Source organism: Curcuma longa, chromosome 11 (genome assembly GCF_044706935.1).
Source record: "Curcuma longa cultivar G26 ecotype Majalengka, Jawa Barat chromosome 11, ITB_CL_G26_1.1, whole genome shotgun sequence".
Taxonomy (NCBI): Eukaryota; Viridiplantae; Streptophyta; class Magnoliopsida; order Zingiberales; family Zingiberaceae; genus Curcuma; species Curcuma longa.
Window position 1 is genome coordinate 20,061,552 of NC_133871.1, and position 27,039 is coordinate 20,088,590.

The 27,039-nt window shown below is 36.6% G+C and overlaps 4 protein-coding genes across 4 annotated transcripts; 3 read left to right on the forward strand and 1 right to left on the reverse strand.

Moving 5' to 3' along the window:
* Nucleotides 1–30: 30 nt before the first annotated feature.
* LOC141838049 (putative phospholipid-transporting ATPase 9) lies at nucleotides 31–7,185 on the reverse strand. Its single transcript, XM_074725439.1, has 12 exons — nucleotides 6,916–7,185; nucleotides 6,321–6,804; nucleotides 4,261–5,600; nucleotides 4,052–4,162; nucleotides 3,657–3,933; nucleotides 3,481–3,569; nucleotides 3,291–3,399; nucleotides 2,704–2,907; nucleotides 2,483–2,608; nucleotides 2,227–2,325; nucleotides 1,959–2,150; nucleotides 31–1,013 (listed from the first exon to the last, which is right to left on the reverse strand). Exons 2-12 carry the CDS (start codon nucleotides 6,711–6,713, stop codon nucleotides 372–374), a joined length of 3,582 nt encoding a protein of 1,193 aa, XP_074581540.1. The 5' UTR covers nucleotides 6,714–6,804; nucleotides 6,916–7,185; the 3' UTR covers nucleotides 31–371.
* Nucleotides 7,186–10,128: 2,943 nt separating this feature from the next.
* Nucleotides 10,129–15,655, forward strand: LOC141841507 (uncharacterized). The gene is made up of 4 exons (XM_074729680.1): nucleotides 10,129–13,910; nucleotides 13,978–14,065; nucleotides 14,989–15,116; nucleotides 15,219–15,655. Exons 1-4 carry the CDS (start codon nucleotides 10,351–10,353, stop codon nucleotides 15,490–15,492), a joined length of 4,050 nt encoding a protein of 1,349 aa, XP_074585781.1. The 5' UTR covers nucleotides 10,129–10,350; the 3' UTR covers nucleotides 15,493–15,655.
* A 2,366-nt stretch (nucleotides 15,656–18,021) lies between these two features.
* On the forward strand, nucleotides 18,022–19,067 carry LOC141837302 (uncharacterized). Its single transcript, XM_074724730.1, has 5 exons — nucleotides 18,022–18,034; nucleotides 18,119–18,447; nucleotides 18,504–18,624; nucleotides 18,687–18,820; nucleotides 18,936–19,067. The coding sequence occupies exons 1-5, from the start codon at nucleotides 18,022–18,024 to the stop codon at nucleotides 19,065–19,067; spliced, it is 729 nt and encodes a 242-aa protein (XP_074580831.1).
* A 1,676-nt stretch (nucleotides 19,068–20,743) lies between these two features.
* On the forward strand, nucleotides 20,744–27,035 carry LOC141840823 (nuclear matrix constituent protein 1a-like). Its single transcript, XM_074728900.1, has 6 exons — nucleotides 20,744–21,368; nucleotides 22,800–23,009; nucleotides 23,259–23,512; nucleotides 23,620–23,890; nucleotides 23,976–24,059; nucleotides 25,002–27,035. Exons 1-6 carry the CDS (start codon nucleotides 21,048–21,050, stop codon nucleotides 27,033–27,035), a joined length of 3,174 nt encoding a protein of 1,057 aa, XP_074585001.1. The 5' UTR covers nucleotides 20,744–21,047.
* The last annotated feature ends 4 nt before the right edge of the window (nucleotides 27,036–27,039 follow it).

A 27,039-nucleotide genomic window follows, 5' to 3' on the forward strand; every position in this document is an offset into this window, starting at 1 on the left:
AGATTTTATTCTCTATATGATTAACATAGAAAAGTAGCATTTGCTTATCCAATGAATGTATTGAATTGACTATAAGAAACTGATTACAATGTCTATACATTAAATCAAAAGGGCCCATAAGGGCAAAGAATCAAGATTTACACCTCTTCACTCACTCATAGAACTAATTCACAAAATGTTGAGCCTTCAACCTAACTCCTGCAAGGGACATCAATTTATCTTTGCAGGAATCTCTTCGGTTCCCCGTGCTTATATTCACATTTATGGGGAGAGAATTCCATAGCTCCAACTCGGAATCATTCTCATATAAATGCAATGAATTGAGAGTATGACTATACCATGAGCAACCAACTCAGACAAGAGATGACAAATCACGGTGAGTTAACAACATGGTGGATTCTCTTGGACGACTGATTGATCTTCGCATCGACCCTAGCTGACACTCCAACAGTTGTGGGTCTCACCGACCTTTGGCGCACAATATGGCAGTACTCGGGGTCATCCGCCTGACCGTCGTGTCGAATCCACTGAATCATGTTATGGTACATTGGGAAAAATCGCATTTGAATAGTTGAATAAGTGAAGTAAGGTATGAGAGTGGCAATGGTGACAAAGAGTGTTGTGATCCAATATGATGGAGCTGGAGCCAATACCTCGACAAAGACCTTGTAAGCATTAGTAGAGTAGGCGGGTGGGATGGCACCATAGACGAGAAGGAATAGGTACCATACTGCAATGCTACCCCAGATAACAATGTGTTGTATCACAGTGAAGTAGCTGATGGACAGTGCCAGATGACAATTCACAATCCACACCACACATGTGTACATTGTGCCCCCAAGAACGTCGTAGCTTACGACCTGACCACCTTTGCGGAAAGCTTGGTGTTGTAGTGCGGTTACGCAGAAGAAGAATACTAAGATACCATTGCAAACTCCAGTGAGCATCGAACCAAGTATTCGACGCCAGCTGAAAAGGATATTCTGAACGCCTTCTTGGTAGAGCAATGGAAACTGTTTCAATAAATAGGCAAGTATATTAGAATTGAGATGTCCAAGGTGCATGAGTATAACAACAGTGAATATAACTTAGAGAACCTTGGATCACTTCCATTCTTTTTCTTTTCAATGGAACAGTTAGTATGATATTTGTTTAATAATAGAGAAAATCATCTGAGAAAGGAAATAATACATCTTGATTTTGTTTGGAAGGATTAGAATAGAGGACGTAACAATTTCAAAAACTAAGAAATCGAGAATACAATCATAATAAAGCAGATGTACTGAATTCACTTGCAGAAGCTTAATCAATATTTTGACATTTGGTATCTACTAGCAATCCATGAATTGCCAAAAGTGTTAAGCTGAATTCTTGAAATAAGGATCCTACCAAGCTCAGAAAGCTCAGAAATTTTATCACGCTAAATTACTCTATCAAGTGAGATGGTTGTACCATTAATAGATACATAATGAATGGTTAGTTATGTATGAAAAGCACATGGTGAATTCTTAGTTATGTATGATAATCACATGTTGAATTCATAATTATTTATCATAAACATAAAGCAGTCCTATTTGTAAAAGAAATGGACAGTATGAGTTTCTTTCGAGTTGGATTTAAGTTATTTCCAAGAATTTGTTGTACAGGGTAGCAACATGCCATAATCTTAACAATATAGAGCCAAATTTTTCTTTGTTAGTAGAGTTGGCAATATTAGATATGACCCAACCGAAACACAACTAATGAAGACCAAGCCCAAGAGTGACAAGACACAATCTGATTATTCATCTTCCATATTATAAAATTATTTTTTAAATGATGTAGTTATGGTTATATTATCTTATATTTTTTTTATTGACCTAAATGTTATGGGTAACCTGTTTATCAGACATTAGAGATGTAACTTTCACTTCACAAGCACGCAATTAAGTAAACAAAATCAATGATTATGAATATACCTTCAGGCATAGTCGGGCAGAAACATCCTGATCAAAGACTCCCAAAGCAATCACAGGAAGAGAAGTGAAGAATACATTGTACAATGACATATACCAATCATTATATGCAGCTTGTCCAGAGAATGATGTATATGCCTCATACAAGAAGATAGTGGTTCCAAATGTTATATTCTTGTAGAAGAAGTAACATATCTGCAGTTCAAAGTAATAACACATTAAAAACAACAATGCAAAAGAAGTCGAATCGAGACCAAGGGATAGATTTTACCATCGTTGATATCCTACGGTAGCACCAATGCCCATGCACAAGTAACAGACGCTCCAAAAAACGAAACTGAGATATTGCAACATCACTTGCCATGACAGCCTGCAAAATTTCAAAATCAAGACATTCAATGAATCAAAGACCATAAAACTGTGGGTAGAAAGGAACATAAGGTAAAATATCGACTATGATTTTGCTATTGGATTTTGTTTGTGTTATTTTCTACCAGATGCATAGGTTATGTTACAATAGCACTAACCTGCATTCCCTCTGCGCCACTGATACCAATTCCTATATCTGCTTCTTGAAGCATTCCCACATCATTTGCCCCATCACCAATTGCTAAGGTCACTTTACCAGTGCCATCTTTAACAAGCCTAGTGACCTATAATATTCAATGATTATCTTCTAGTTTCAGAGCAGACGAACTTTCTAAACAGATAGACACTTTAGTTCTATGTTCAGCAAATTTATACTCACAAGGGCTTTTTGTTTAGGGGAGGAACGACAGCATATGACTGATGCACACCCAACAGCCAATTGTAAGAACAAGTTCTTAACATCATCTTCCAATGCATATGCAAGAGATTTTCCATCAATGATCAAGGCAAATGATTCTGAAGTTGACGAACTAACAAGTTTTCTTCCTTCATTAATTTGATAAATAACATTATCCTTGGATGCCTGAAATATTAGAAATTCATTAGCAAGAATAAAAACAAAAAATGAATTCATTAAATTTAAATTGAGGATATCTAATATGAGTTGTAATTTGAAGTTCTGAACAGCCTTGTGTTTTACAAATCTAAGTAGAAAGTCTGTTGTATCTTTGAAGGTTTTATGGCATAGAATGTTATTTAGGTGGGATGATTTTGTTGATACTTGAAAAGACCAGACATGTGAAGTGTGCATGTTCTTCAATTTTGGGTCAAAAAATATTTTGTTGAACCACCCATCTTCAGTTTCTATTCACAGATCATCTAGCTAGAATTGAAGTGTTTATCTATTTCTAGTGCTGGTATAATGTAATCATGTAAACAGTTTTAAAGCTATACTAAACTAATTACCTTGGCAATGGCTCTTTTGTCCCCTTCTTTCTCCAGCCGAATTATATCTTGTCCTTCTAAAGTGATAACTATTTTCTTCATTCCCTGCCTCAGAAGACTACAAGCAAAGCTGCAAGAAAGGATAATATTTACAACAACATATGAGAAGTTAGAACCAAACTTCTCTTCAAATATCAAAAATAGGCTATACCCTATATTAACAGCTGTTTCCATCTTGTCACCAGTCAATACCCAGAGTTTTATCCCAGCTTGTGCAAGTTTATCAATGCATTCAGGCACCTGATCACCAATTTAACAGTATAAAATTAATAAGAAAAAATGTACATAATAAGTATTACATAGCTTAATCAAGAACTTTCAACCCACCCCACTTTGCAGCTTGTCTTCAACAGCTGTAGCACCAAGAAGAATCAGATTCCTCTCTATAGAATCTGCAGCCGCCTCCATCTTTTCCTCTCTATCAACACTCACTGAATTCTTAGCTTCCGTGAATGCTTCATTGAAATTTTTGTATTCAGCCTCATCAATCTCACAGTATCCAAGAACTAAGGTTCTTAAACCAGCATCAGCATATTCATGCATCTGCTCTTTAGTTTTTTCTTCAAATTTCCTTCCATTGTTAGCAAGCCTTTCGAACATTACACTGCATATATAAACAAAAAATTCTATCATAAACTTCAGGTGCCTAATAAAAAATGTAACACGTTTGAAGTTTGCAAGTAATTCGTACTTATGTGCCTAATAGACATAGACTTAAATACCTATCAGCCCCTTTGCTGAGGAGCAACAACTTTCCTTCATCATCTTGAACTATCACAGACATCCGTTTTCTAGTGCTATTAAACTCTATGACATTCAACAGCCTATATGACCTGAAAAAGAAAAGGTTATGAAACCCCATTTAAAACCATAAGACACCAAGCAATACATTTACTTAATAAAAAAGTAGATATTTATATTTCTCCCTTACCTTTCCACATGTTTACTTGAAGATGGATCTAGTTCACGAATAGAGATGCTCGTCTGTGTCCTCTGATAAAACTCAAAGCCAAGTTCTCTTGCAGCAATAACAAAAGCAGCCTCATCAGGTGATTCAGCTTCATATGATATTTTTCCTGTTGCATCATCTACTTCAGGAATGGCAGTATGGCAGATAGCCAGCAGTCTAAAGAACATCCTGATGACATCAGCATGAGGTTCTTTAACCCATTGTCCATTCATAAGACGTGCATCATCAAAATTAAATCCTTTAATTGTTGGTTTTGCATTATCATGATTTTCTTTTGATTCTTCGTCTTCTATCAAAGGGGATCCCTTCCTTCTAGCCATTGCTCTCTCAACCTCAGTAAATCCATGACCATAAGCAATGCCAGCTATTGAGCATTTAATGAACTCCATTGAATTGCAAGTTAGAGTTCCAGTTTTATCAGAGAGGATAGTGTCAACTTGACCTAGCTCCTCATTTAAATTTGAAGTCCGTGCATAAGCAGCTTTATCTGATTCTTCATGATACATTTGGATGTCTTGGTTGATGAATATAGTCTGCAAAACCTTGACTATTTCTATAGACACATATAAAGAAATTGGGACAAAATAAGTATATAATATCATGGCAGTCAAAAAGTGCAATATTGCTGAAACGGCTGCTCTTCTTGGATCAAAATAGATTGTGGAGTCATCAGGTCTAAGATACCATCTCTTCATTTTTCCATCTTGTAGATCATCATGAGTTGTTACTCCAAACACAACTGAACCAATAACTGAGATCAAGACTAAGGAAGCCATGAGAAAATAAATTAGCCTGCCCATTAATCTCTCAATTTTGCTTCTTTTTGATGGTGGATTTGTGGCATTCTGCATGACCTTTGTGTCATGGCCTGTGAAAACAACAACTCCATAAATGTAGTCAGTATTTCGCAACTTTGAATCCCTTAGAAGAAGTTGCTGAGGTGAAAGAGAGTATTGTTGATCTCTATATTCTATTGTCCCAACATAAGTGTAGAGGTTGGCATTAGGATCTTCACATTTGATGATTGCATTGAAGCTTTGGTAGCTGGAATCTGAATGTAAACCTGAGGTTACCTCAAGTGATTGCTTTAATTTCAAGTTTGTTTCCCCATCTAGATTCATGGTCTCAACGTAACAAATGCCGTCGTCATAACTTGAAGAAAGCATAACAAGGTCAGCAGGAAAGAAGCAATCTTTCTCCACCTTGACAATATCACCAACTCTAAGATTCCTCCATTCTGTAGATTTGAATGTGCCTTCACCTTGATGTAATTTAACTTTTCTATTATTCACCTCAATATCCTGTGCAGGGAAATATTGCCATCGTAGTTAAGCATTGTCGTTGAGAAAATAGAATGTTAGATTCATAATTTTACACAACTTCCAAAAAAACATGATATAAAGACATCATTCCAAGCAGTTCAAGAGAGTGCTTCGTCACTTATAAAATACAATATACAATTAAGGTCCTTCATCTTTCAGTTAAGAACACAACTTGTGGTTAGAAGGAAAAATAATTATAAGCATTATAATATATCCCATATTTACATCCTTAGCGAAACCAAATCTACTTGCCTTCTTAACAAAAGCTATTTGTTAGTCAACCAGGTTTTCATCATATGTTAATGTATGCTGCTAGGTTCTATAATAGACGACTTAATTTATGTGTGTAATTGCCAAGGATGGTTTTTTATTCTTCATGTTGTTAGTATTTGTATGAAATTCCTAGAACATCCTTCACACCAAGTTGGTATCCAACATGCTATATAATCCAACTTTTCACATCTACTTTTACCGAATTCATTCTTCCTGTTTTGTTATACTCTCAATGAGCAATATGAATTAAGGTCCATGGTACATGCATATGGCAAAAGATAAGATTGAGATATGAGCAAGATGTTCAAATTATACAATTGAAAAAATTTCTTTCTCTATGTTTCAAAACCAGGGACGGTTGGATCAGCACTCTATCATCGTAATACATGTAATGGCATATGAAGAAGATGGATTGTAAGAACCTACCTGCTGATACCTCCGCCAGTCTTCAATGGCCTCCTTTGCCATGGTTGCTCCAATCACCACAATTAATGGGAGAATCGCACTCCCTGCAGAGTATGGAGCCAGGGGAGTAAAAGAAAGGCATCCAGTAAGTAGAAAGTATATGTTTGCAACTCTTCTGAACTGTTCAAACAGAGCCTTGGGGACGAATGAAGCCACTGTGTACTTGGTGGTGGAAACATAGTTGGCTCCGTAGTTAAGATTGGCAGCCTCCACGCAATTTGGCTCATTTGCAAAGGCCACACGGGAGAAGCCCGGGCCTCCGACTTGTGAAACGTCGACTTGAAAATTTGATGCACCACATGCAAAGGCGTGTAATCTACTCAAAAGAAGCTGTCTTCTCCTTCCTCGAGCCATTTCTTGCACACAATGGACCACCACGGATTTTTGAACAAAATGTATAGAGAAATCACACAGATTGAACCTTTTTTAGCTTCAAAAACTCCCTCTGCCAGAAAAAAGAAACAGAAAAAAAATCTTCTCTGAGATTGTCTATTTACCAGCCAACGGCGAACTCAATCTCACCCAAAAGAAAAAAAAAAAAAGTTTCGCCGCTTACCAGACAACGAATGTATCTTCGCCTCTTTTTTCTCCCACCGAGACTTTAACGAGCTAAGAACCAACAGGGTCTAGGAAGCGAGAAGAATCTCAATTTGGAAGACAGAAAAAAAGGGAGTTATAGAAAAGAAAAGGCCGGGGGCCAAGAAAAATCACGCTTTTGAAGCACTTGGAAGCTCGAAATCCCTCCGAGAGCAAGAGAAAGACGGTTCCTTTATCTCCGACCCCAGAGATCGAAGCACTACCAGAGCTCGCCGGTCTCTATAAGGGACAAGTAAGTATGGGCGGATTTCAACCCATCTACTTCGGAACCTTCACCGTTGGGGGGCGGCAACATCGCGTTGAACCTTCAAACTTCGCCCCTTGTCCCAGCTTTGACTTGCCTCCCAAGTCAGGCAGGAACTAGACCACAGATTCTTATAAAAAAAACTGGGTACGCGCATTGACTCGGCAAGTAAATTGCGGATCAAATCCTTCAACAAATCTCTCTCTCTCAAAAAAAGGAAAGAAATAGATGCAGTAGCCTGGAAGGCCGATTGAATTCTAGAGAGGAGTCATATACGTTGAATTTGATCGGAGAGTACATGGTCCGTCATCTTACCGCAATCCAAACATCCAAAATCCAATATTTTTTACCTTCTTTTCAGTCGTCGTCGTCGTCGTCGTCATCGCTCTCTCCCCCTTCCACGAAGCTTCCAGCTTCTCGTGGAAAAGAGAGAGAGAGAGAGAATTGAAAAAGATACTGTCAATTAAGGGATCGATTAATGTGGCGACGACAAAGAGATCTGGGATTAGTTTAGGCAAGTTAAAGTAAGTGACGCCACGTCGGAAATTACGGAAGACTTAACTTTATTTGAGATTTGCCGAAATTAGACGCGTGGAAATTGAGTTACCTTCTTCCAGGAGGAAAGTTTCCATCTTCCATTTATAGAATATTTAGCAACAATTAATATATATACTTTAATTTAATTTAATTTAATATAAAAAAGGCATTGCTTTCAAATTGCGATTGCATCCAACTATTATTATTATTATTATTATTTATCTGACAAATGGTCAATTAACTACAGCTGAACATGATCGCGCATTTGTTTAATAAATGTTCGTTGTTTTTAACGACGCCCAAAAAAATTGGCAATTAATTTAAAAATGTCGTTTGGTATTTTCTTTTTTTTTCTTTTTTTAATTTATTTGACAGTGTCAGTGTCGCCATGTGGTTTCCATTTTCTTTATGGCACGAACACATAGGCAAGCGTGAGATGAAGAACGATTGAATTAATTATTATGACATAGATTTATTAAAATAAATAAAAATTAAATTTTAAATTAAAATAATAATCTTATTTTATAGTAATTAATTTTTTAATTTATTTTTTTATAAATAATTATAAAATCGATCGTATAAAATCATTAAAAAAAAAATGAATCATTGAAGTGAGATAAAGAAGACACGTAGTATCATATGCTTTTGCTCTTCTACTTTGCTTTTCCAGACGACATTGAAGTGGTGGATAGACAGATTGGTCCTTGGGATAATGGTGTAATGGTAGGACATTCGGATTGTGATTCAGGAATTCACGGTTTGATCTCTAACTACAGTGTATTTGTAAGAAATTTTTTATAAATGAGGAACGCAATCAAAGGATGTTGGACATCTAGATTGACCGATATATGCACTTTTCGATTTATCTTTGTGGTCAGTGGGAATGGAATCAGACTGGTCACATCAGGAATTGAGAGCATTTGTTAGTTAGTTTGCTTTTCCCTTCGTAGCGATTGCACATGGACCCGGTCCGGCATGACCGGAAGTGGATAGAACTTTAAAAAATATATCCTTTCTATCAAAAGGCTACAATTTTAAAAACAAAACAAAACAAAATAGCATTCCAACGTATATTTCTTTAAAATATATTTGAATGAAAATTAAGATAATGTCCTAAATTAATAAAATCGAGCTCTCTTAAGCAGGCTTCAATATATTCCTCATATAATAATTGATATTTATACAACTAGTTAAAATATATATTTTTTAAATTTAATTGGATAAAAATATATAAATAATACTTTTAAATAAAAAAACTGTTTACAGCCTATTATTGTAGCAGTCCAAGTTGGCTGCTACAATGGTTATTGATCATTTTGATCAAATTTTAAAACGTTTAAATAATTTGATAAAAAATTATTTAAAAATTTTATGTATATTTTTAATTAAGTTGAATTAAAAATAATAATTTACTTTAACATGCTTTAACAGTTATAGCAGTATATTTCTAATTGCTAGCGATTATTTTGATATGAGAAATATGTGGGGTCTTCTTTTGATTTTTTTTTTTTAATAAAAGGTGCCTTTGATGATTCCATTAATTTAGAGGGTCATCTTGATTTTTACCTAAATATTTTCCGAGTTAATTGGCCAAGTAAGATGCCCTTCGTTCATAATTAAGTTAATCTTTTGATTTTTTTTTTTTGATAATATTTGGATTACAGTGTTCAGTTTATCATCTATTTATTACCTAAAAAATTTATATTATAGTATTTTAAAATTTATTTTTTTAAATAAAATTTAGATTATAATGTTCAATTTATCTCATGTGAATATTTGAAGGAGTGCCATTTTGTTAAGTAAAAAATAATTTTCAAAATATCTCATAATTTAAAAATCTATTAATATCATAATACCTTCAATAAAATCAAAATACCTTATTCATTAACAAATAAGTGATTTATATAATAATCTAAAAGAGTGAAATAGTTAACTTTTTTATAACATAGGATTTTAGAATTGCTTGATAAATTATTAAAATAATTTTAACCTTGCTATTTCTATTTTAAATAAAGAATAGTCTCAATTACGAAAATATATATTTAAAGTTTAGAGAAAGATATTTGATTAAAATATTAATTATGTAATTGTTTTCTACAGTTTGTCAAAGATATTTTACTAGAAAAACCTTCAATATAAATTTTAAATTAAATCACTTAGGCACTAAAAAAATAAAGTAGGAGAAAAAAATGAAAAATTTTATGATTATTAGATAAACTAATTATTATAATACATGATAAATTGGATTGGGTGTAGATGCCATGCCACGGTTCAGCTCTGGACAACTTTTGGGCCGGGCCAATTTTCTATTGGGCCAGATTTCGGATCGGTTGCCTTCTTACCCGGTCACCCCCACTGCTGACCGCACTAGCGACGACGCTGCCACCAGGCATGGCGTTCTCGATCCCCTTCCGCCGGACTTCCAAAACCTTCGCCGTCCTTTCCCTCACCTTTCGGGCTCTCTCCCTTCGTTGCTCCTCTCTTCTCAGCTCACTGGCGTCATAGCGCCCCCCTCGGGCAACGTAACTACGCCGCCCGCCGCCAGATCTCAAGCACCGGCTGCTTCTTCCGGTACGGCCCCGTATTTTCTCTTCCGTATCCTCATCCGTTCCCATGTACTGCGGTTTCTCCGGTAGTTCCCTTGTGGTGAGGGGAAAACCCTCCTTTTATCATTCTCGCCGTGTCTCACTTCTCGACAATGGAGGCGGTGTCGAATTTTCGCTCCAAGGGCTCTCCTTAAACCCTAGATATATGCTCTATGGCTACTACTTGAGGCGGTCCAGCTTGATCTATTGGTCGCCTCTGAGAACCTTCCTCACTGGGCACGGTGAGCATATTTATTCCAGTACGAGCCTTTGCAATGGAGAGCCGCGGTATGCAAGGCGTTTACTTAAGGAAGGAGGTTGTACGGGTTGTTGTTGTTGTTGTTGGACTTCCCAGCAAAGCTTTCGGGAGTGCTGCAGAGAAGACTCCGATGATATGATTTGGGAAGATGAAGCGGATTATGCTGAATTCGATCATGGGAAGCGGTATGCCAAGAGAGGAGCTGAGATTAAATCAATCGATGACAAAAAGGCGCGATCTTTAAGGGCGAGGACTACTGGATCGACCTCAATCTGCCCCTCATGTGGGCACGGTGGCGAGGAGATTGGGGAGCGAAAGTTTGGCCGTGAATCACAGCATAGCTCGCTTAGTAAGAAGGCATGTGGTGGCAAGAAAGTCAATGCTGTGAGAAGAGAGGTTTATCAAGTCCGGAAAATGGAGGATGACGTTAGTTATGACTCAAGCAATGAATCAGATTATGTAGAGAGAAATTACAATGTGGGAATCCGCAGTAGAAAGGCAAGGAATAAGTTAATAAGTTCAGCTCATCGAGAAGAAGATGATCATTGTGTCAGTGAAGAAGTCTATGCCACGGCAGTAAATTCACAGAGAAAACGTGGAGATTATGCAAGAATCTCCGTGCCAGATGAGGATATTAATGTAGCTACCATTTCAAAGAATGCAGTTAATTTGAGAAGGGTGGACAATGAGAAGCATTCAACTTCGTTGATGAAGAAGCATGGTGAAGTGTATCAGAGACTAGTTGAACAAAATGACCAGAAACTTGATAAAGGAGTGCCAAAAGGTTCTTCACTGGGTGTTTCATCTCAAAGAAGACGTGAAGATCAGCTTGCAAGACAAAAAGTTGTGGAGCTGGAGTCCAGGAAAGGATCACGAGAACTTCAAACTGTGTCTGGTACACATGAGTATGGCACAATGATGGCCAGATCCAAGAAATCTGTTGATGAAAGTAAGTTTGACATAGCAGAAAGTTCAGCATCTGCACTGAAGCAGCATCGCCAAGTAGACAAAAGAGTAGTAGGACAGGCTGAACTGAGAACTGATCTCAGTAATGAATATTTTCATAATCAGGATCCTGTTTCTAGGCGAAGTGAGTCTAGCAAAGGATCTCAAAGTTTTTTGAGAATCTCCGAGATACGTGAGGACAATGTCAATACTATCTCACATAACATGCTTGATTCGAGGAAGGAGAGCAAGGAGGACATTTCTACATCAACCTTGAAAAAGCATATTGACGTAGATCACAAAGCAGTTGGAAGCTATCAAAGGACAGAACATGCACAAAATCTTAGACACAGAGAGGATATCCAAAATAGCAACATCTTGACAGCTTCAAATGAAGGGAGGCAACATGAGCAAGTGATGGTAAAGAAGAAAGATGATAAATTAATTTCAGCTCACATAGCAAGAGATAAAAGAGACCAAGTTGACCAACAGATTATTGACAATAAGGAAGTTGATGCACAGTACAAAAATGATTTTTCTGGGCAAAAGTTGAGGGAAAACAAGATTGACAGTTCAGAAGTCATTGCTGAATCAAGGATAGATGATCAATCAGATTATTCTACTTCAACTGTGAATCTTGTTTATCAAGCAGGGAAGCACCAAAACCAATCAAGAGGAGGATATGAGCAAGCCGTTTCACAAAGTGGAACTGGAACAACATCTAGTAATTCTGAGTTGTCAACAAAAGATAGTGGAAGGACGTCGACTGCTCAAATCCAATATAATTCAGTTACAAAAAATGATCTCTACATTGGTCAAAACTTTTCAAGAAGAGAATCTCTGAAAGATAGTGGAATACCTCAGTATTCAGTGACGGCCCCTCAGAGACATTCTAATTCACAATTGATTTGTGATACGAGAATAGTTGACAACAAAGAGAATTCCTCATTGTCATTGGTGCAGGATGAAAAAATGAAAGCGAACATTTTAACCGGAGAGAGTTCACAATCTAAAAGTCAAGGAATCTCTTTCCATGAAACTCCAGAGGGTGGATCCAGTTCTGATTACACACATATCCAACAATTTGATAAACAAACTAGTAAAGATGAGATATACCTAGTCAAAGGTGATGTACTGGGTTCTGCTAGTAGATTGGAGAGTTCTTCTGCAATGTATGTTGATGATTTTGTGGATAAGATAAGGCAGGAGACATCAAGTTTGAAAATATCTTCTGAAACTTCTACAGAAGAAACACATAGTAAAGGCCATCAAGAAACTATGTCTATGCGGTCAGGTGGACTTGGTGCCATGTCAGAAGACAGAGATGACAGATACATAAAGGGTAGTCCAAGGAGATCTACATCTGCATCTGGAATAAAAGGTCCATCAGATGAGGTGTGGGATGTTAGAAACACAATTTCTCAAGAACATAATAGGAAAGAGCTGGGGGAAGATGGTTTATCTGCTGGAATAGTAGATTCTACAATTGCATCAACTGCAGAAAATACTGATGCTGATTCTACAATTACATCAACTGCAGAAAATACTAATGCTAGAAGAACCTCTAGGTCCTTGTGGACACACATATCAGATATTATTCGGATGAGTTGGATCCGTCGTGCTGAATCTCATTCTTCAACTCATAAATCAGGCAAGATGAACTCCTCTGAAGGCAGTGAGGCTTGGTTTTCTGGTCAAGATGCAAGCGATAATGATAATGAGACCAATGGACAAAGCAGTGATTTGAGACAGTTATTGCCAGTTGGAGACCCTATTGAACAAGGCCATGAATCATATTCACGTATTACTGGGGGAAATTTGGAAGCACCAGGTGTTGTAGTCATGCAGTTGGGAAACACTGAATCCACCTCAATGGGAGTCTCAGGGGGTTATATATCAGTAGGTGCCTCCGCTGATTCAAGGCTGACAGAGCTAGAATTGGCTGATAATGAAAAGGGATCAGAACATATTACTTCTAGTACAATTCCATCTTACCAAGTACCACCACTAATTGGTTCTGCACCTTCAGTTTCCATTGATGAAGGAATATCTTATACAGGAAATGTTACTGTACCCAAATCTGGCTCTGCCTCCAGCAAAATGGAAGAAAATCTGTTAACAGATAAAATATCAGAGGTTGATGAAAATGAGGCGAAAAATGGGGATATAAATAGGAGAAAACTTCAAAGGAATAAGCAAGTACTGAAAGAAACATTTGAAGATTGGGAAGAAGCATACAGGCTCGAGAGTGAGCAGAGAAAAATTGACGAGTTTTTTATGAGGGAAGCTCTGATAGAAGCACAGAAAGCTGCAGACATCTGGGAGGTACCCGTTGGGGCTGTGTTGGTGCATCAAGGGAAGATAATTGCTCGTGGATTCAATCTGTAAGCATAAATCCTTTATTTCTTTTATCTATTTTATTAAACAACTTATTTGTCACTTTCTATTTAGAGTGGAAGAAAGGAGAGACTCGACTGCCCATGCTGAAATGAATTGTATACGTGAAGCCTCTAATGTTCTTCGGACTTGGCGCCTTGCTGTAATATTCCTTTGCCTTGTGAATCTTGTTGTCTTTTTCTTTGTTAGTATAGCCTTTTCTGTTCTTACTACAAATTAGAATTATCTTACTATATTACATGTAAAATCTAGAAAAAAATTATTAAGGAAACTTGATAGTTTAGGTGCATCGTCTTATAGATACATCAAGAACCTGTGTTTTAGTAGTTTATTATTTGGCCAATCAGTATACATTTCCCATCGTTTTGCTTTTACATAACATGACCAACTCCTTGTAATTTCAACTTGGGCAGACTTCTGTGTTCTACATTTATTTTAGAATGGATTTAGTACGGATTTGTAAGGTGTAAGGTTTTGTTCGTGATTTGATGCTGAATCATTAATCTGGAGCATGCTCTCCGTATGCTAGCAGCAACAGGAGAAGTGCATGTGTTTTTTACACCCAGAATTTGTCTGTAAAAGGAAATTTCTGATACAGTCATCCAGGGATAAATGCAAATATTAGCCAATCACAGAAACTATATAATGCACAATCATGGCATACTTGGTCCATCAATATTGCATCACAGAACAGTTTGTCTACTTATATTTGCTAAAAGTACTTGGAAATGGAAAATATCTGCGTACTTCAGAGAAATTGGACAATTAGAATTTCCAAGTTGTTTTTGAAATGGTACTACCGCATAGGTGTTGATAGTAAGATGTATGCCATGAACAGCCATGATTTCTATCTTTGAAGTATGAAATGAGGGAGTTATGCGCGCCTACATTTTACATTCGCTAACCTCTAATGACCAAGTTTATCAACAAGTGAGCTGGTATATTCTTTTCTAACGTGTGCTATAATTCAATTTGATAATGTAATATACACATGCCTTCTCTTTGACCAAGAAAATAGATCCATTCTTTGCTTGCAAATTACTGATTCTTGTCAACGTTCTGCAGGATACAACACTTTATGTGACACTTGAACCCTGTCCAATGTGTGCTGGGGCTATCCTCCAGGCTAGAATTGAAACCGTGGTGTGGGGAGCTCCCAACAAGCTATTAGGAGCCGATGGCAGCTGGATCAGGTACTCTTTTGAGGTCTTAACTTATTTCCAAAATGAAAACCATCATCAGATTTAATGTGGAAAATGTTTCACGATTACCATGATTGATTCTGCCATATGCAGGTTGTTTCCTGGTGATGGAGGAAGCAATAGCTTAGATGCGTCAGCATCAAGCCAATTACCGGGCCCTGTCCATCCCTTCCACCCAAACATAAAATTAAGGCGTGGAGTCCTTGCAACTGAATGTTCAGACGTACTACAACAATTTTTCCAACTCAGAAGGAAGAAGATAAAGAAGAAGCAAGAGCCATCACCAGAGTCACGCGTGCCAGTACCAAATCACCAAATAAAATTGTTCACAAGGATGCACAACCTGTTCTCTGTATTTTGCTTGTAGACTCGAAGAGTATATTAATTAGTTCAGGTGTAACTTTATAGTTCCTTTCCTATCTACAAGTCGGTTAATCCCCTACGATGTACAACGCACACTTGCCCTATGTTGTGTTGATCCCCTCAGTGCTTTCCCTTGATCAATCTAGTGATGACTTCATAGATTCTCAGTGTGTGCATCTCATGCCTACATTTGCAGAAGAAGTGCCATTAATTATTCCACTGAGTGTAATGTTGGCAATTGCATTGGTTAATTGCAAGTACTTGAGAATGGAAGTAATGTACCGGGGCAATGGTGCCGCATTAGGACATCCAAGTTGTCACCCATGCACTTATGATTCGATTCTCAGTTACAACGTATTTGTAGAAATTTTCCTTCAAATGGAGAGCACAATCAAAGGATGTTGGGCGTCTGGGTTGGTCAATGTACACTTTTTTATTTACCTGGTGGCTAGTGGAAAATTTTTGTGGGATCGGATCGATTATCCTCAAAGATAATCAATGAGATTAATTGAGATTTATCATTTTTTTTAAGAATGGAAATAATAATTGTGCTGAATTGCAATTGCAAAGGTACTTGTGCTGAATTGCCAAAAAGAAAAAAATTATAAAATTATTTTTAAAATTTATTTTCTGCTCAACAAAAGTCGAAGTGGATTTTTTACATGAATTTAATGCTGTTACTGGGCCAATTGAGCCGGGCTGAACCAGTACTAGTATCCCATCATTATAATTTTATAATTTTATTTTCTCGAAAACCGCAAGCCATTATTTATAATTTGATTATTTTTATTATTTTATGGTTTGCATTGATTGCACTTGCTGTGCTTCTGGTTCCTGCACTCTTGGACAATTTTTTTTTCTTTTTCAGATATTTTGAAGGATCTATTTATATTTTAATTTGGTTGAGCTTAGTAGTAGTGCTCACGAATCACGATCACATTATATTTAAGCTAATTCAATTTAATATGGAATCTAGTTCTAAGCCAAGTCTAAATCGACTTGCATGGTTCTAATTAATCCATTTTCACAACTTACATGTCACGTCTTGCATGTCCAAGTTTCTATTTTTTAAATCCAATTATTCAATTTAATTAATCCTAAAAACGATTGACTTGATCCTAAAAATTAATCCATATATATTTTTCAAAATAACTTTTTACTAAAAAGTTGTTTACTATTAAATTCATGCCAAAACTTACATATCTTGAGAATTTATATTAAAGTTCATTCTTTAGATTTTGTATTATCATCAAGAACTTTGGTTAAAAGATCATCCTAAAAACCAAAAATTCACACCAAATGCTAATCGTCAATCAATTAACTAAAGTCACCTTAATTCAATCAACTAATTAACCCATTGACATTGCCTTTAATGGGTTAGTTGATTAATGATTTAAGTATAACAGATAGATCCATTGGAAGAGTTTGAAGAAAAATATATTGAAAATTCTAAAAAAAAAGGTAAGTGTGGCTTTTGATAAAAAATAAAAAGTACGTCCTATTCTTTAATTTTATACGTAATTTTGGTTAAAACACTTAAATACGCAATTTATATATATGTACTAATGTACTATTGCACCAAGTTATCATCAAAGCAATGTACCTTAATTGCAATATAAAGTTTTGAGTAGACTTTGTATTTTACTGCCATACAAGTACAATCTCACATTTCCTTATTAAAAATAAATGAAGAGAATAAATACTTATTAAGCATGATCGAGCTAGGTCACGCGATTCGAGCTGATAGAAATTGACAATGTGATAATTTTCATGTAAACTAATTAAGTCAAAATTTTATAAATACTTTTGTTTAGGGGTTGTAAATAAAGTACATTAAGTGTTCGTGAATAAATTAATGAATATATTTAAATAAGTTATTAAATTAATAATTTTGAATATGTATATATTTAGTTTGTTAATACTCATAAATACAAATAAAAAAAATTTAAATTGAGAACGGTATAATATCTAAATGAATCAAATTCATTAAAAATAAAGCAAAACTTGAATAACTATTTTAATCCAACAATTTAATTCAACTCAATTATTTTATGATCAAACAAGTTTAAATAACACAAAATTTGTATCTACTTGATTCTTTTCTTTCCTTTCCCCTTTCCAACAAAGTTAACAAACAACAATATCTTTCAGCCATTGAACTGAAGAAGTAAAAATGATCCATAAATATCTCTCGTATTTCCTACGAACCCAACAGAATCATAAACTAAACCCTAAAAAATTATGCAAATCTCCTCAAAACACATCCTATAAATTTTTATTGTCTTTTTATATATAATTAATCTTCACGTGAAGCTAGCGGAGATATGCAAGCTGCAGGAATCTTCGACGTGGGAGCAGTGCGACACTTCCGGCGTTCCTTCAGAGAATTTAATGCCAGCTAACGTTTCCTCACCTCAGCCCACAGAAATTTATATCGTACATCATCGACTTCTTCTAAGCTTCGCATTAAATTCTGATAACTTACAGGATTTAATTATGAACTCCCCATGCATGTGGCTCTTTCTTTTTGACGATGATGATTCAAGGTTGCCAACACTTGCACGGACGCGCATGCATATAATATATATATAGCAGTACAGCTTTAGCTTCTTCCTCATCATATCCTTAAGGAATCAACAAGGGATCGCAAGCTTGGCTCATGCTCGAGGACGGGGAGAGCTCCGATTCGATGGGGAGCTACTCGAGCAGCTTTCTTTCTTTCTTCTCCAGCCACCACTTCTGCGCCGGTGGGAACAGAGAACCGCTTTCTGTTGTCGTCGACCACGGAGCGGCCGTCTCCGTTCCGGGGGCCTCGTTGCTCAGCTTCGAGCACGAGGACAGGGACTGGGTTGACGCCATCGAGCAAAGTTGCAAACTTGAGAGTGGCTGTAGGATGGCTCATGAGCAGGAGAGCTTTGGGTTCGCGTTCCCATCCGCTCGCGGGAAGAGACAATGCGAGGTAATTTGATCGTGAATTCGTGACCTTTTTTGTTTGAGTTGAAGAGATCGACCGAGCGCATTTTGATTTTCTGGTTGCAGAATCCGTGCGAGATGCCGAGCCCCAAGAAGCAGTGCAGCAGGAAGATGAAGGAGAAATCCAGCAGTCCGTCCAAGGACTCGCAGAGTGTAGCAGCAAAGGGTAGACTCAAAATTCTATGATTTTCAGATGGATTATGCTAAGATTTTTGACCTTGTTGCAGAATCGAAGGGAAAGAATTAGCGAGAGGCTCAAAATTCTACAAGATCTCGTCCCCAATGGCACAAAGGTTGATCTGGTGACCATGCTGGAGAAAGCAATCAGCTATGTGAAGTTCCTGCAGTTACAAGTGAAGGTGATGACTGATGAACTCGTAAAAATCTTTAGTTATTTTACCTGTTCTTTGTTATTCTTGATCAATATATATAATGTATACATGAAATTAATTTAGGGTTTTGAATGGTTTGCAGGTGTTGGCCACTGATGAGTTTTGGCCAGCGCATGAAGGGGGAAGAGCACCAGATATAGGGCAAGTAAAGAAAGCAATTGGCGCTATCTTATCCTCTCAGAGAGACAGGAACTCCAGCTCTAATAAACACTGAAAACTATCTAGGAGAAATCCCATGAACAAGTACTGTGCTAAAAAGAAAAATAAGGTTTTTCTTCTTCTTCTTCTTTTTCTCTCTATTGTTTCTGACATGTATTCAGATATAAGCTCAATAAACTAATTCTAGCAGCTTGATTCTGATTTCTGAACATTTTTGAAAAAGAAGTATCCATACTATGTATCTGTTTGTAGAACATGAATCTGATAAATAACTTAGCTTTCTGAAATATAATCAAACGGCCATTTAAATGACATGATGAGAACAATTAATTGCACAGTTCTTAATTAATTGCTGCAGAAAGCTTGATACTCGAACACAAAAGAAGAAAAAACTTGATCATATGATCTTAAGATACAGAGCTGATCTTTTTTCTTAGGAAAAATGTGGAGAACTGGATTGAACGCGGAGTGCTAAGTTATGAAGTGTTCCTGACTGACAAATCGACAGTGTTTAATAGAAAAATAAACATCCTACGAAGAGACATATGCCCTTTGACCTTAATTTTCCATAATTATTTAGAGGTGCAAAATGTGCAGTTTCAGCATATATTTTTTTAATCAACTTGCTGTTTTTTCAACACAGACGTGAAGGCCTCTTCTCCTTTTGCTATATTAATTATCATATACACCCATTTTGCACATGCAAGAATTTGGATGAATATGAAAGGAGTGGCTTTAGTAGGCTAAGTAAAAAATTTACATCAGTAATTTTGAGTGCAATGAAGGCACATCATTGGTAGCCACGTACCAAATTTATATGACAACTAAATATTTTACCTTTTTATTTTAGGAACTTGTAAGTCAAAATTGCAAGTAATAAAAAAATTTTAGACAGAAATCAATTTGATTATCAAAGGTGAGTAGGATACCAAATTGCGATTTACTGATAGTCAGTGAAAAATTTTTTTTTCTAATCTTTTTTTTTTAAAAAAAAAAGGAAAATTGTATGTATAAAATTGAAAAAGTTTCAAATTTTCTATTAAAAGATATGCGAGACAAAGAGATAACTCCTTATGAGCTCACCTTTTTATGCGTCAATCATTTCCTCTCTCTCCTTCCTTCTCAGAATCCTATCCACCCACGTTGCGACAGCGTGTCATTTCTTATGCGTGCGCATGTTCCGCGAATGATAACCAGCGAAATTACTAAAATATCCCCAAACTATCTTTGAATCAGGCGAGTAATTGGGATGGGTATTTTCGTCTTATCGGCCAAGAAAATTATGCGGATCGCGGTGTGGAAGTTCAGACATGCCACGTCTACTTGAAATGGCCAAACTCCCTTATCTTTTAATAAAAAAAATAATTATATATTTATTTATTTTTCAACTGTAATCATGGATTTTCCAGATATAAAATGCTCCTTGCCAATTTAAAAATTCAGTTTAATAGCTTATGATAATTTTATTTAATCAATAATTATTCAATTTTCAAATGCCAAACAAACGTACGTATTTTAATACGGAAGCGTTCAATGCTTACCAGAAACCATTGCAAGAAAAATGTTACCATAAAAAGGTAAAGAATTTCACGGCAAGATAAAAGACTACGGAGGGGCAATTTCGTCAACAAGGAAAAGAGCACTAAGTGCACGGAGAGAAATTAATTGGAAAAGATATCGAAATTGCTCCACTCGATCCCTCTGTTTCCAATTCTAGGGTTTCCTGTGTGCTTCCCTTTCTCGATCCGCCTTTCGTCGTTGCCTCCCGGCAATTTCCTCCAGTGATTGTTGTTGTTCACCTCCAATTCAGGGCTCCGAAGTTCCTTTCGCGATCCAGTTCGTCTCCCTCGTTCTCTCGAGTGAGGAATTCCTCTTCGCCTGTTACTCTTGGCCTTTTGGGCGTCAAAAGCCGTTTTTGTTTCCCCTTCTTGTGTTCGGTTTGTTGATTAGGGCTTTTGGTTCCCACTCCTGGGGGAACTGAAGACCCTTCTAGGGTTTAGGCTCGGGAAACTTTGATGAAGGAAGAGTATTCGTGATGTTCACCCCACAGAAGAAAGGGTGGTCGCTATCACCTAGTATTCGAGACTTCAATGAAAATGGACTGGGCTCGCCGTCCAATCCTCAGGGGCGCGTCGGTGGCCCATCGTCCTTGAAAGGGAAGGGGAAGAGCGTGGTAGAGGAGCCACGGCCACCTCAGACTTTGCTGGGTGAGAATGGAGGGGATACCATCGGAGGATGGGGTGCCGAGGTGGAAGCTTGGCGGCATTTTAGGGATGCAGGGTTGCTGGATGAGTCGGTGCTGCAGAGGAAGGACAGGGAAGCTCTTATTCAGAGGATTAACGGGCTAGAAAAGGAGGTTATTGATGCCATTTATTTATTTTTTTCTCTAGTTCGAATTTTGGTTTCACCATGATTTGTAGTTCTAGTTATGCCTACCTGGCGTTGCAAACATGCATAGTATTATTCTGACTAAGTAAAGCGTGATTTAGAAATTAGATTACTCCAGTGGCCTTCAATCTAATGATACATATTTTTTCATGTTAATGTAGAGTAAAGATATTAGCATATAAGCAAACCCAATCGAACCAAAATAGCTGGTCACTCAAGTGGGCAGCCACTTGAACAATTTGGCGATGTGAACTAAGTTGCTTCAATTATCCACCTTCCGTTGCAGTCTATTTAGGATAAAGTCCAGGACACTTGCCCAATAAAACTCGAGAGAACCACACACTTATAGTGAGCTAGGACAATTAAACTTCCTTTGATACTGTGTTAAGGCCTGAGAGAGACCTACTTCATCCCAAAATAGGTAGCCATTTAAGATTTTCACTTAAACAAGCAGAACAATCAAACACACAAATTAGCAGTGTGGATCTAAGCAATCTCAACCGTGTCAGTAAAACGTCATTACTTCTTAAAGACTAACTGCATAAAACACACAATTAGTAAAGAAATGCAATCTACACTTTCAGGATATCATGCTGTCTAAATCTGCAGAATACTATTTGTTTGGATTTTATTATTATCTTGGTTCATCTGCATGCACTGTTTTCAAGCTTACGACCATATACAATAAGATACACTTCATTATTTCATTGGCTAATATTATTTTTTCCAAAGTGTTGACAACCTTCTTAATGTTGGCATAGATGGCAATTGGAAATATATGCTTTAGTCTTATGCAGTTGTCAAGTGAAAGATTAGTTTTTTCCCTTCCAAATAATCATCTTCTGGACTACCTTATTTGAATCAAATAAACCAAAATGAATCATCCTTTAAGTGAGATGTTTAGGAGTCTGTGTCATTTCCTCTTTCATTCATGGGTCAGTTCCTCCAACTTTCTGTCTCTTTTAGTGTTACCTTGGTCTTGCACCCAAAGTAGAAGCACACTGAATATATGTTGATCCAGAGTAGAGTCTTGGATTGATAACCAATTGTAAGATAAATTTGTCATATTTATACCAAGAGCTAACTATTCGTTTCAATATTATATTATATATCGAGGTTTTAGCATCTGGAGATTTTCTTTTGGATTCCCATATTTTCACTAGTTATTAGTATTTCTGCTGTAGTAGGATTATAGTGGTTTTCTTGCCATATTATTCTGAATAAAATTAGAAATGAACTACTGTTCAGAAAATTTTCGTTTGCATATTATTCATTATTTTATTGATTTCTTTTTTTTGTCAAATGTGGAAAGTCCCGTATTTCTTTGATACAATGTCGTCCCTGATTATATGTCATCAGTACTAACTAACTACTTTGTTGTATGATGTTTTCTATGCAGCTTCACGAGTATCAGTATAATCTTGGTCTTTTGCTAATCGAGAAGAAAGATTTGATTGCTAAATACGAAGAAGTTAGGCAAGCTTTGGCAGAAGCTGGGGAGATTCTAAAGAGGGAAAAAGCTGCCCATTTGATTGTGATCTCTGAATATGAAAAGCGGGAAGAGAAGTGGCAGAAGGACTTGGGGATTGAGAAGCAGAAAGTTGCAGTTGTATGAGAGTAACTTAACTTTTATCTTTATAAATAATTTAGGTTAAATTATTTCGTTCCACATCAAGTATTTAATGTAAGCATGTCAAATGACTAAACTGTTTTCTTGAGGATCAGTAAATGTGGTTCTTATGTCTGTTCTACTATTTTATGCATCTAATTGTGATAGTTTAAACAAAAAATATAGAAAACTTTTATAGTTTGCATCTTGTTCTTTTCGTTTTTGACAATTGAATGGTTTTGTATGTAGCTCGAAAAGGATTTGCGAGATGTACATTCTGAAATTGCAGAAGTCAAGTTTACATCTGAGAAAAAGTTAGCTGAGGCTCAAGCCTTAGAGGCTGGCTTAGAGGAAAAATACCTGGAAGTTGAAGCGAAGGCTCACGCTGCTGATGCTAAGCTAGCAGAAGCAAGCCGCAGAAGTTCTGAGTTGGACAGAAAATTGGATGATCTCCAGTCTCAAAAGAGGAAACTTGAGAAGGAGTATCTATCTTTAACATCCGAGTAAGTCTATCCCTTTTTTATCCTATTCTTATTCTGATTTAGTTGACCATACATTGAGATTGTAAGTTTATCTAAATACAAGTTCTTATTCTTGCATTATCTTCTAGGCAAAAGGCACATGAGAAGGACCTAACTAAACAAAGGGAAGATTTGCTTAGTTGGGAGAGAAAGCTGCAAGATAGTCAGAAGAGGCTTGTTGATGGGCAGAGACTTCTAAATGAAAGAGAGGATAAGGCATGTGAGTTAGATAAAATGCTTAAAAGGAAACAAAGAGAGATTGAGGATGCAGAAAAATTAATTGAGGCATCAAAAAATTCTTTGAAATTGGAAGAAGATGATATAAGTATAAGACTCAGTTCTTTGGCTTCTAAGGAGAAGGTATATGATTCTGTAGCATTGCTTGTGTTTTAACTTCGCATATCATCTACTTGAATGATTCTAATTTTCAATTTTTTGATTGCAGGAAGCAGAGATCAAGTTTGAGAGTGTAGAGAAGAAGGAGCAGGAATTATTTTTGAGAGAAGAAAAGCTAAATGCTAGGGAAAAGGTGCTTTTTTTAATTATTGGGTTAATCTTGAGATGTTATTCACGCATATTTAGTTTTCTTGTCTATGATATTTAGGCTAAGATATTTTAGCTGAAAGCATTGTCTTAAGAATTTTACCCAAGATCGGAAGTTCATAGAAAATTATGATATTTTGGATTTGTTTTTGAATAGTTTAGCTAAATAATCTCCAAACGAAACAAGTGCTTTCGGACTGTTGTTGATCATAATTAAATTTATTGTTCAGTGTCTTTGCTGTTTATGTAATTGCACTTCCATTTCACGTTGACACGTGACTACCCATTCATTAGTTTCTTAATTAAGTCAAACTTCTTGAATTCAAGAGTTTCAGCACGATTGGAACCTAAATAGTAATAACCCTTGGCCCTCTGCTTCTCAGATTTTAGTACATTTTATGTGCAATATTTTTGCATTCCACTGAATCTTGTAAACATACCACTTTTTTACTGGTTTGTCCAAGGATCAAGGGAGGACCACATTGCTCAACATGACAACATATCTGATATCTTTTTATAAATAAATATAAGTTGGATGGTCTAGGTGTACTGGTCACTATGGGTCACTTGTATATTGCTCTTGTGATGTTGGTTGTGCTTGGTATCTCTCCAATTGATTGTAAGTTGAGAATTTGTCTTCTTCCTGCCATCTAAATTGTTTTGTGTCAGATTTATTTTTATAAACGACATTTGCATATTGTAGAATATTTTTCATGCATGATACACTGCCTACTCTGGGGTTATTCCATTGTATTGGCATCTGTCAAAATTGGCTTATATGTCCTAGTTTAACAGCTACTTTGTACTTGTTGGAATATTGATCCTTCGATTATGATGAATAAGTGAAGTGAAAGTTCCATCTTTTCACGAAACAAGTCTTTTAACAGGTTCTCATTACCCTCTTTACAATTCTCATTTCTGTTTATAGGTGGAGATTCAAAAGCTTCTTGATGATCACAATGCATTGTTGGATTCCAAAAGACACGAGTTTGAGTTAGAAATGGAGAAAAGAAGAAAAGCTTTTGATGAAGAGACAAAAATCAAGGTAATCGAATTGGAAGGAAAAAAAATGGAAATTGGCCACAAAGAGGAGAAAATTACAGAAAGAGAGAACCTCTTGGAAGTCAAAGCTCTGAAACTAAAGGAAATGGAGAAAGATGTTGACTCCAAATCACAAGTTCTGAAAAAGTGGGAGGAGTCTATTAAAGCTGCTGAGAGAAAGTTGGAGAAAGAAAACCACCAGCTAAAGAGTGATAGGCAGGAACTTCTCAAGTCTATATCTGAAGTTGAATCCATGAAGACTGCAATAGAAGCTGAGAAGGAGCAAATCCTCAAAGAGGAGGAGCGTCTTAGACTTACCAGACAAGAAAGAGAAGAACATAACCTGTTGCAGTTGAAACTGAAGCAAGAGATTGAAAATTACAAGCTAATGAAGGATTCATTAGATAGACAAAGAGAGGATTTAAGACAACAAAGAGAGAAATTTGAAAAAGAATGGGAGTTGTTGGATGAGAAACAATTAGCACTAGAATTTGATGTAAAGAAGGTTGATGAAGATAGAGAAAAGTTTGAAAAATGGCGAATTGATGAGGAGGAAAGGATTACAAATGAGGCACAGGAAGAGAGAATTAGCATGGAGCATAAATGGGGAGACCTTAGGAGGAAGAAAGAAATTTTTGAAAAGACAATGGAACGTGAGAAGTTGGATGTACATGAGATGCTAGAGTGTGAACGTGCTGCTATGAGTCGGGATCTTGAGCATCGCAAACTTGAATTAGAGAATGAAATGGAGAAAATGAGGGAGGCTATGGAGAAGGATTTGCAAGATAGAGAGAACGAATTTCAGAGAAAGAAGGCTAGCGAGTTAAATGAAATGAAATCTCTCAGTAGTGCTAATGAGTTAACATCTAGAATCTTGAAAGCGGACCAAGAACAATTCGAAAAGGAAAAAGACTATCTGTTTGCTTGCAGAAAGAAACTTGAAAATGACCAACTTGAGATTCAGAAGGACATTGATGCTCTTCATTCACTTAGCATGGAACTGAAGGAACAAAGGGAGCACTTTGTCAAGGAGAGGGAGCATTTTCTAGCTATGGCCCAACAGTGTAAGATATGCAAAAATTGTGGTTTTCAAATTCATGACGTGGATCTTCTCAGCCTGCAAGATACTGGTGTTATTCAATTACCAAGATTGATTTCTGAAGATAACTTGAAACCCAAGAATTCTGAAACTACACAGCAAGTGATATCTCCATCAATGACACCAGGAGGTGGTTTATCATGGCTGCAAAAATGTTCTAGATTGTTTAATTTCTCCCCTACAAGAAAATTTGAAAATGTGGAAGATCAGGGAAAGAGTTCTTTGTCACTTGGTTCAAGACTTGATAATGAAGCTTTGAAGGGCGGAAGTAACGATGAATCTGCACCACCACAAGGAATTGCTACCCAACCTTTCATCAGCCATAGATCTGAAGCATGTAGCGAAGTCAAGCAGAATGAAGAGTCAAAAGGGTTAGATGGAGCTGGAGAGCAGCCAGAACTTCCAGTTGTAGTTGTGGATAGTTCAGCTGATATTGATGGTATCCAAACCGATATTATTGATAAGGAGGTGGTCGCTGGGCAGGCTGTTCAGACTGAACAAACTACCCAGAGTGCTAAACCTAAAAAGATACGGAGAACACGGACAGTGAAAAGAGTTGTTGAAGAAGCAAAAGATTTCCTCCAGAAAACTTCTAACAAGAAGAATGAGATGACAAATGGGCAAAGACTATCTTCAGATTTCCAAGAGGTTAATGATCACAATTTAGTTAATGTGGGGGAAAAGCGTAGTATTTCTCATGTGTCTGTTTCTAGTGAACAAGATGTGGAGAGTGAAACTCGTGAGATCAGTTCACTTGGAGGACATCGCAAAAGGAGACAAATAGCTGCTCCTCAAAATCAGGCATTCGGAGAAAAGCGATAATGTT

Coding starts and splice junctions, on each gene's coding strand:
- LOC141838049 (XM_074725439.1), bottom strand. CDS start 6,713: ATGGCTCGAGGAAGGAGAAGACAGCTTCTTTTGAGTAGATTACACGCC. Junction 4,163..4,260: donor TCAAGTAAACATGTGGAAAG/GTAAGGGAGAAA, acceptor TTTCTTTTTCAG/GTCATATAGGCTGTTGAATG. Junction 3,570..3,656: donor AAGACAAGCTGCAAAGTGGG/GTGGGTTGAAAG, acceptor ATTGGTGATCAG/GTGCCTGAATGCATTGATAA.
- LOC141841507 (XM_074729680.1), top strand. CDS start 10,351: ATGTACTGCGGTTTCTCCGGTAGTTCCCTTGTGGTGAGGGGAAAACCC. Junction 13,911..13,977: donor ATTGCTCGTGGATTCAATCT/GTAAGCATAAAT, acceptor CTTTCTATTTAG/AGTGGAAGAAAGGAGAGACT. Junction 15,117..15,218: donor GCCGATGGCAGCTGGATCAG/GTACTCTTTTGA, acceptor TGCCATATGCAG/GTTGTTTCCTGGTGATGGAG.
- LOC141837302 (XM_074724730.1), top strand. Junction 18,448..18,503: donor GCGGGAAGAGACAATGCGAG/GTAATTTGATCG, acceptor AGATCGACCGAG/CGCATTTTGATTTTCTGGTT. Junction 18,821..18,935: donor TCCTGCAGTTACAAGTGAAG/GTGATGACTGAT, acceptor AATGGTTTGCAG/GTGTTGGCCACTGATGAGTT.
- LOC141840823 (XM_074728900.1), top strand. CDS start 21,048: ATGTTCACCCCACAGAAGAAAGGGTGGTCGCTATCACCTAGTATTCGA. Junction 23,891..23,975: donor CTTTGGCTTCTAAGGAGAAG/GTATATGATTCT, acceptor TTTTGATTGCAG/GAAGCAGAGATCAAGTTTGA. Junction 24,060..25,001: donor AGCTAAATGCTAGGGAAAAG/GTGCTTTTTTTA, acceptor TTCTGTTTATAG/GTGGAGATTCAAAAGCTTCT.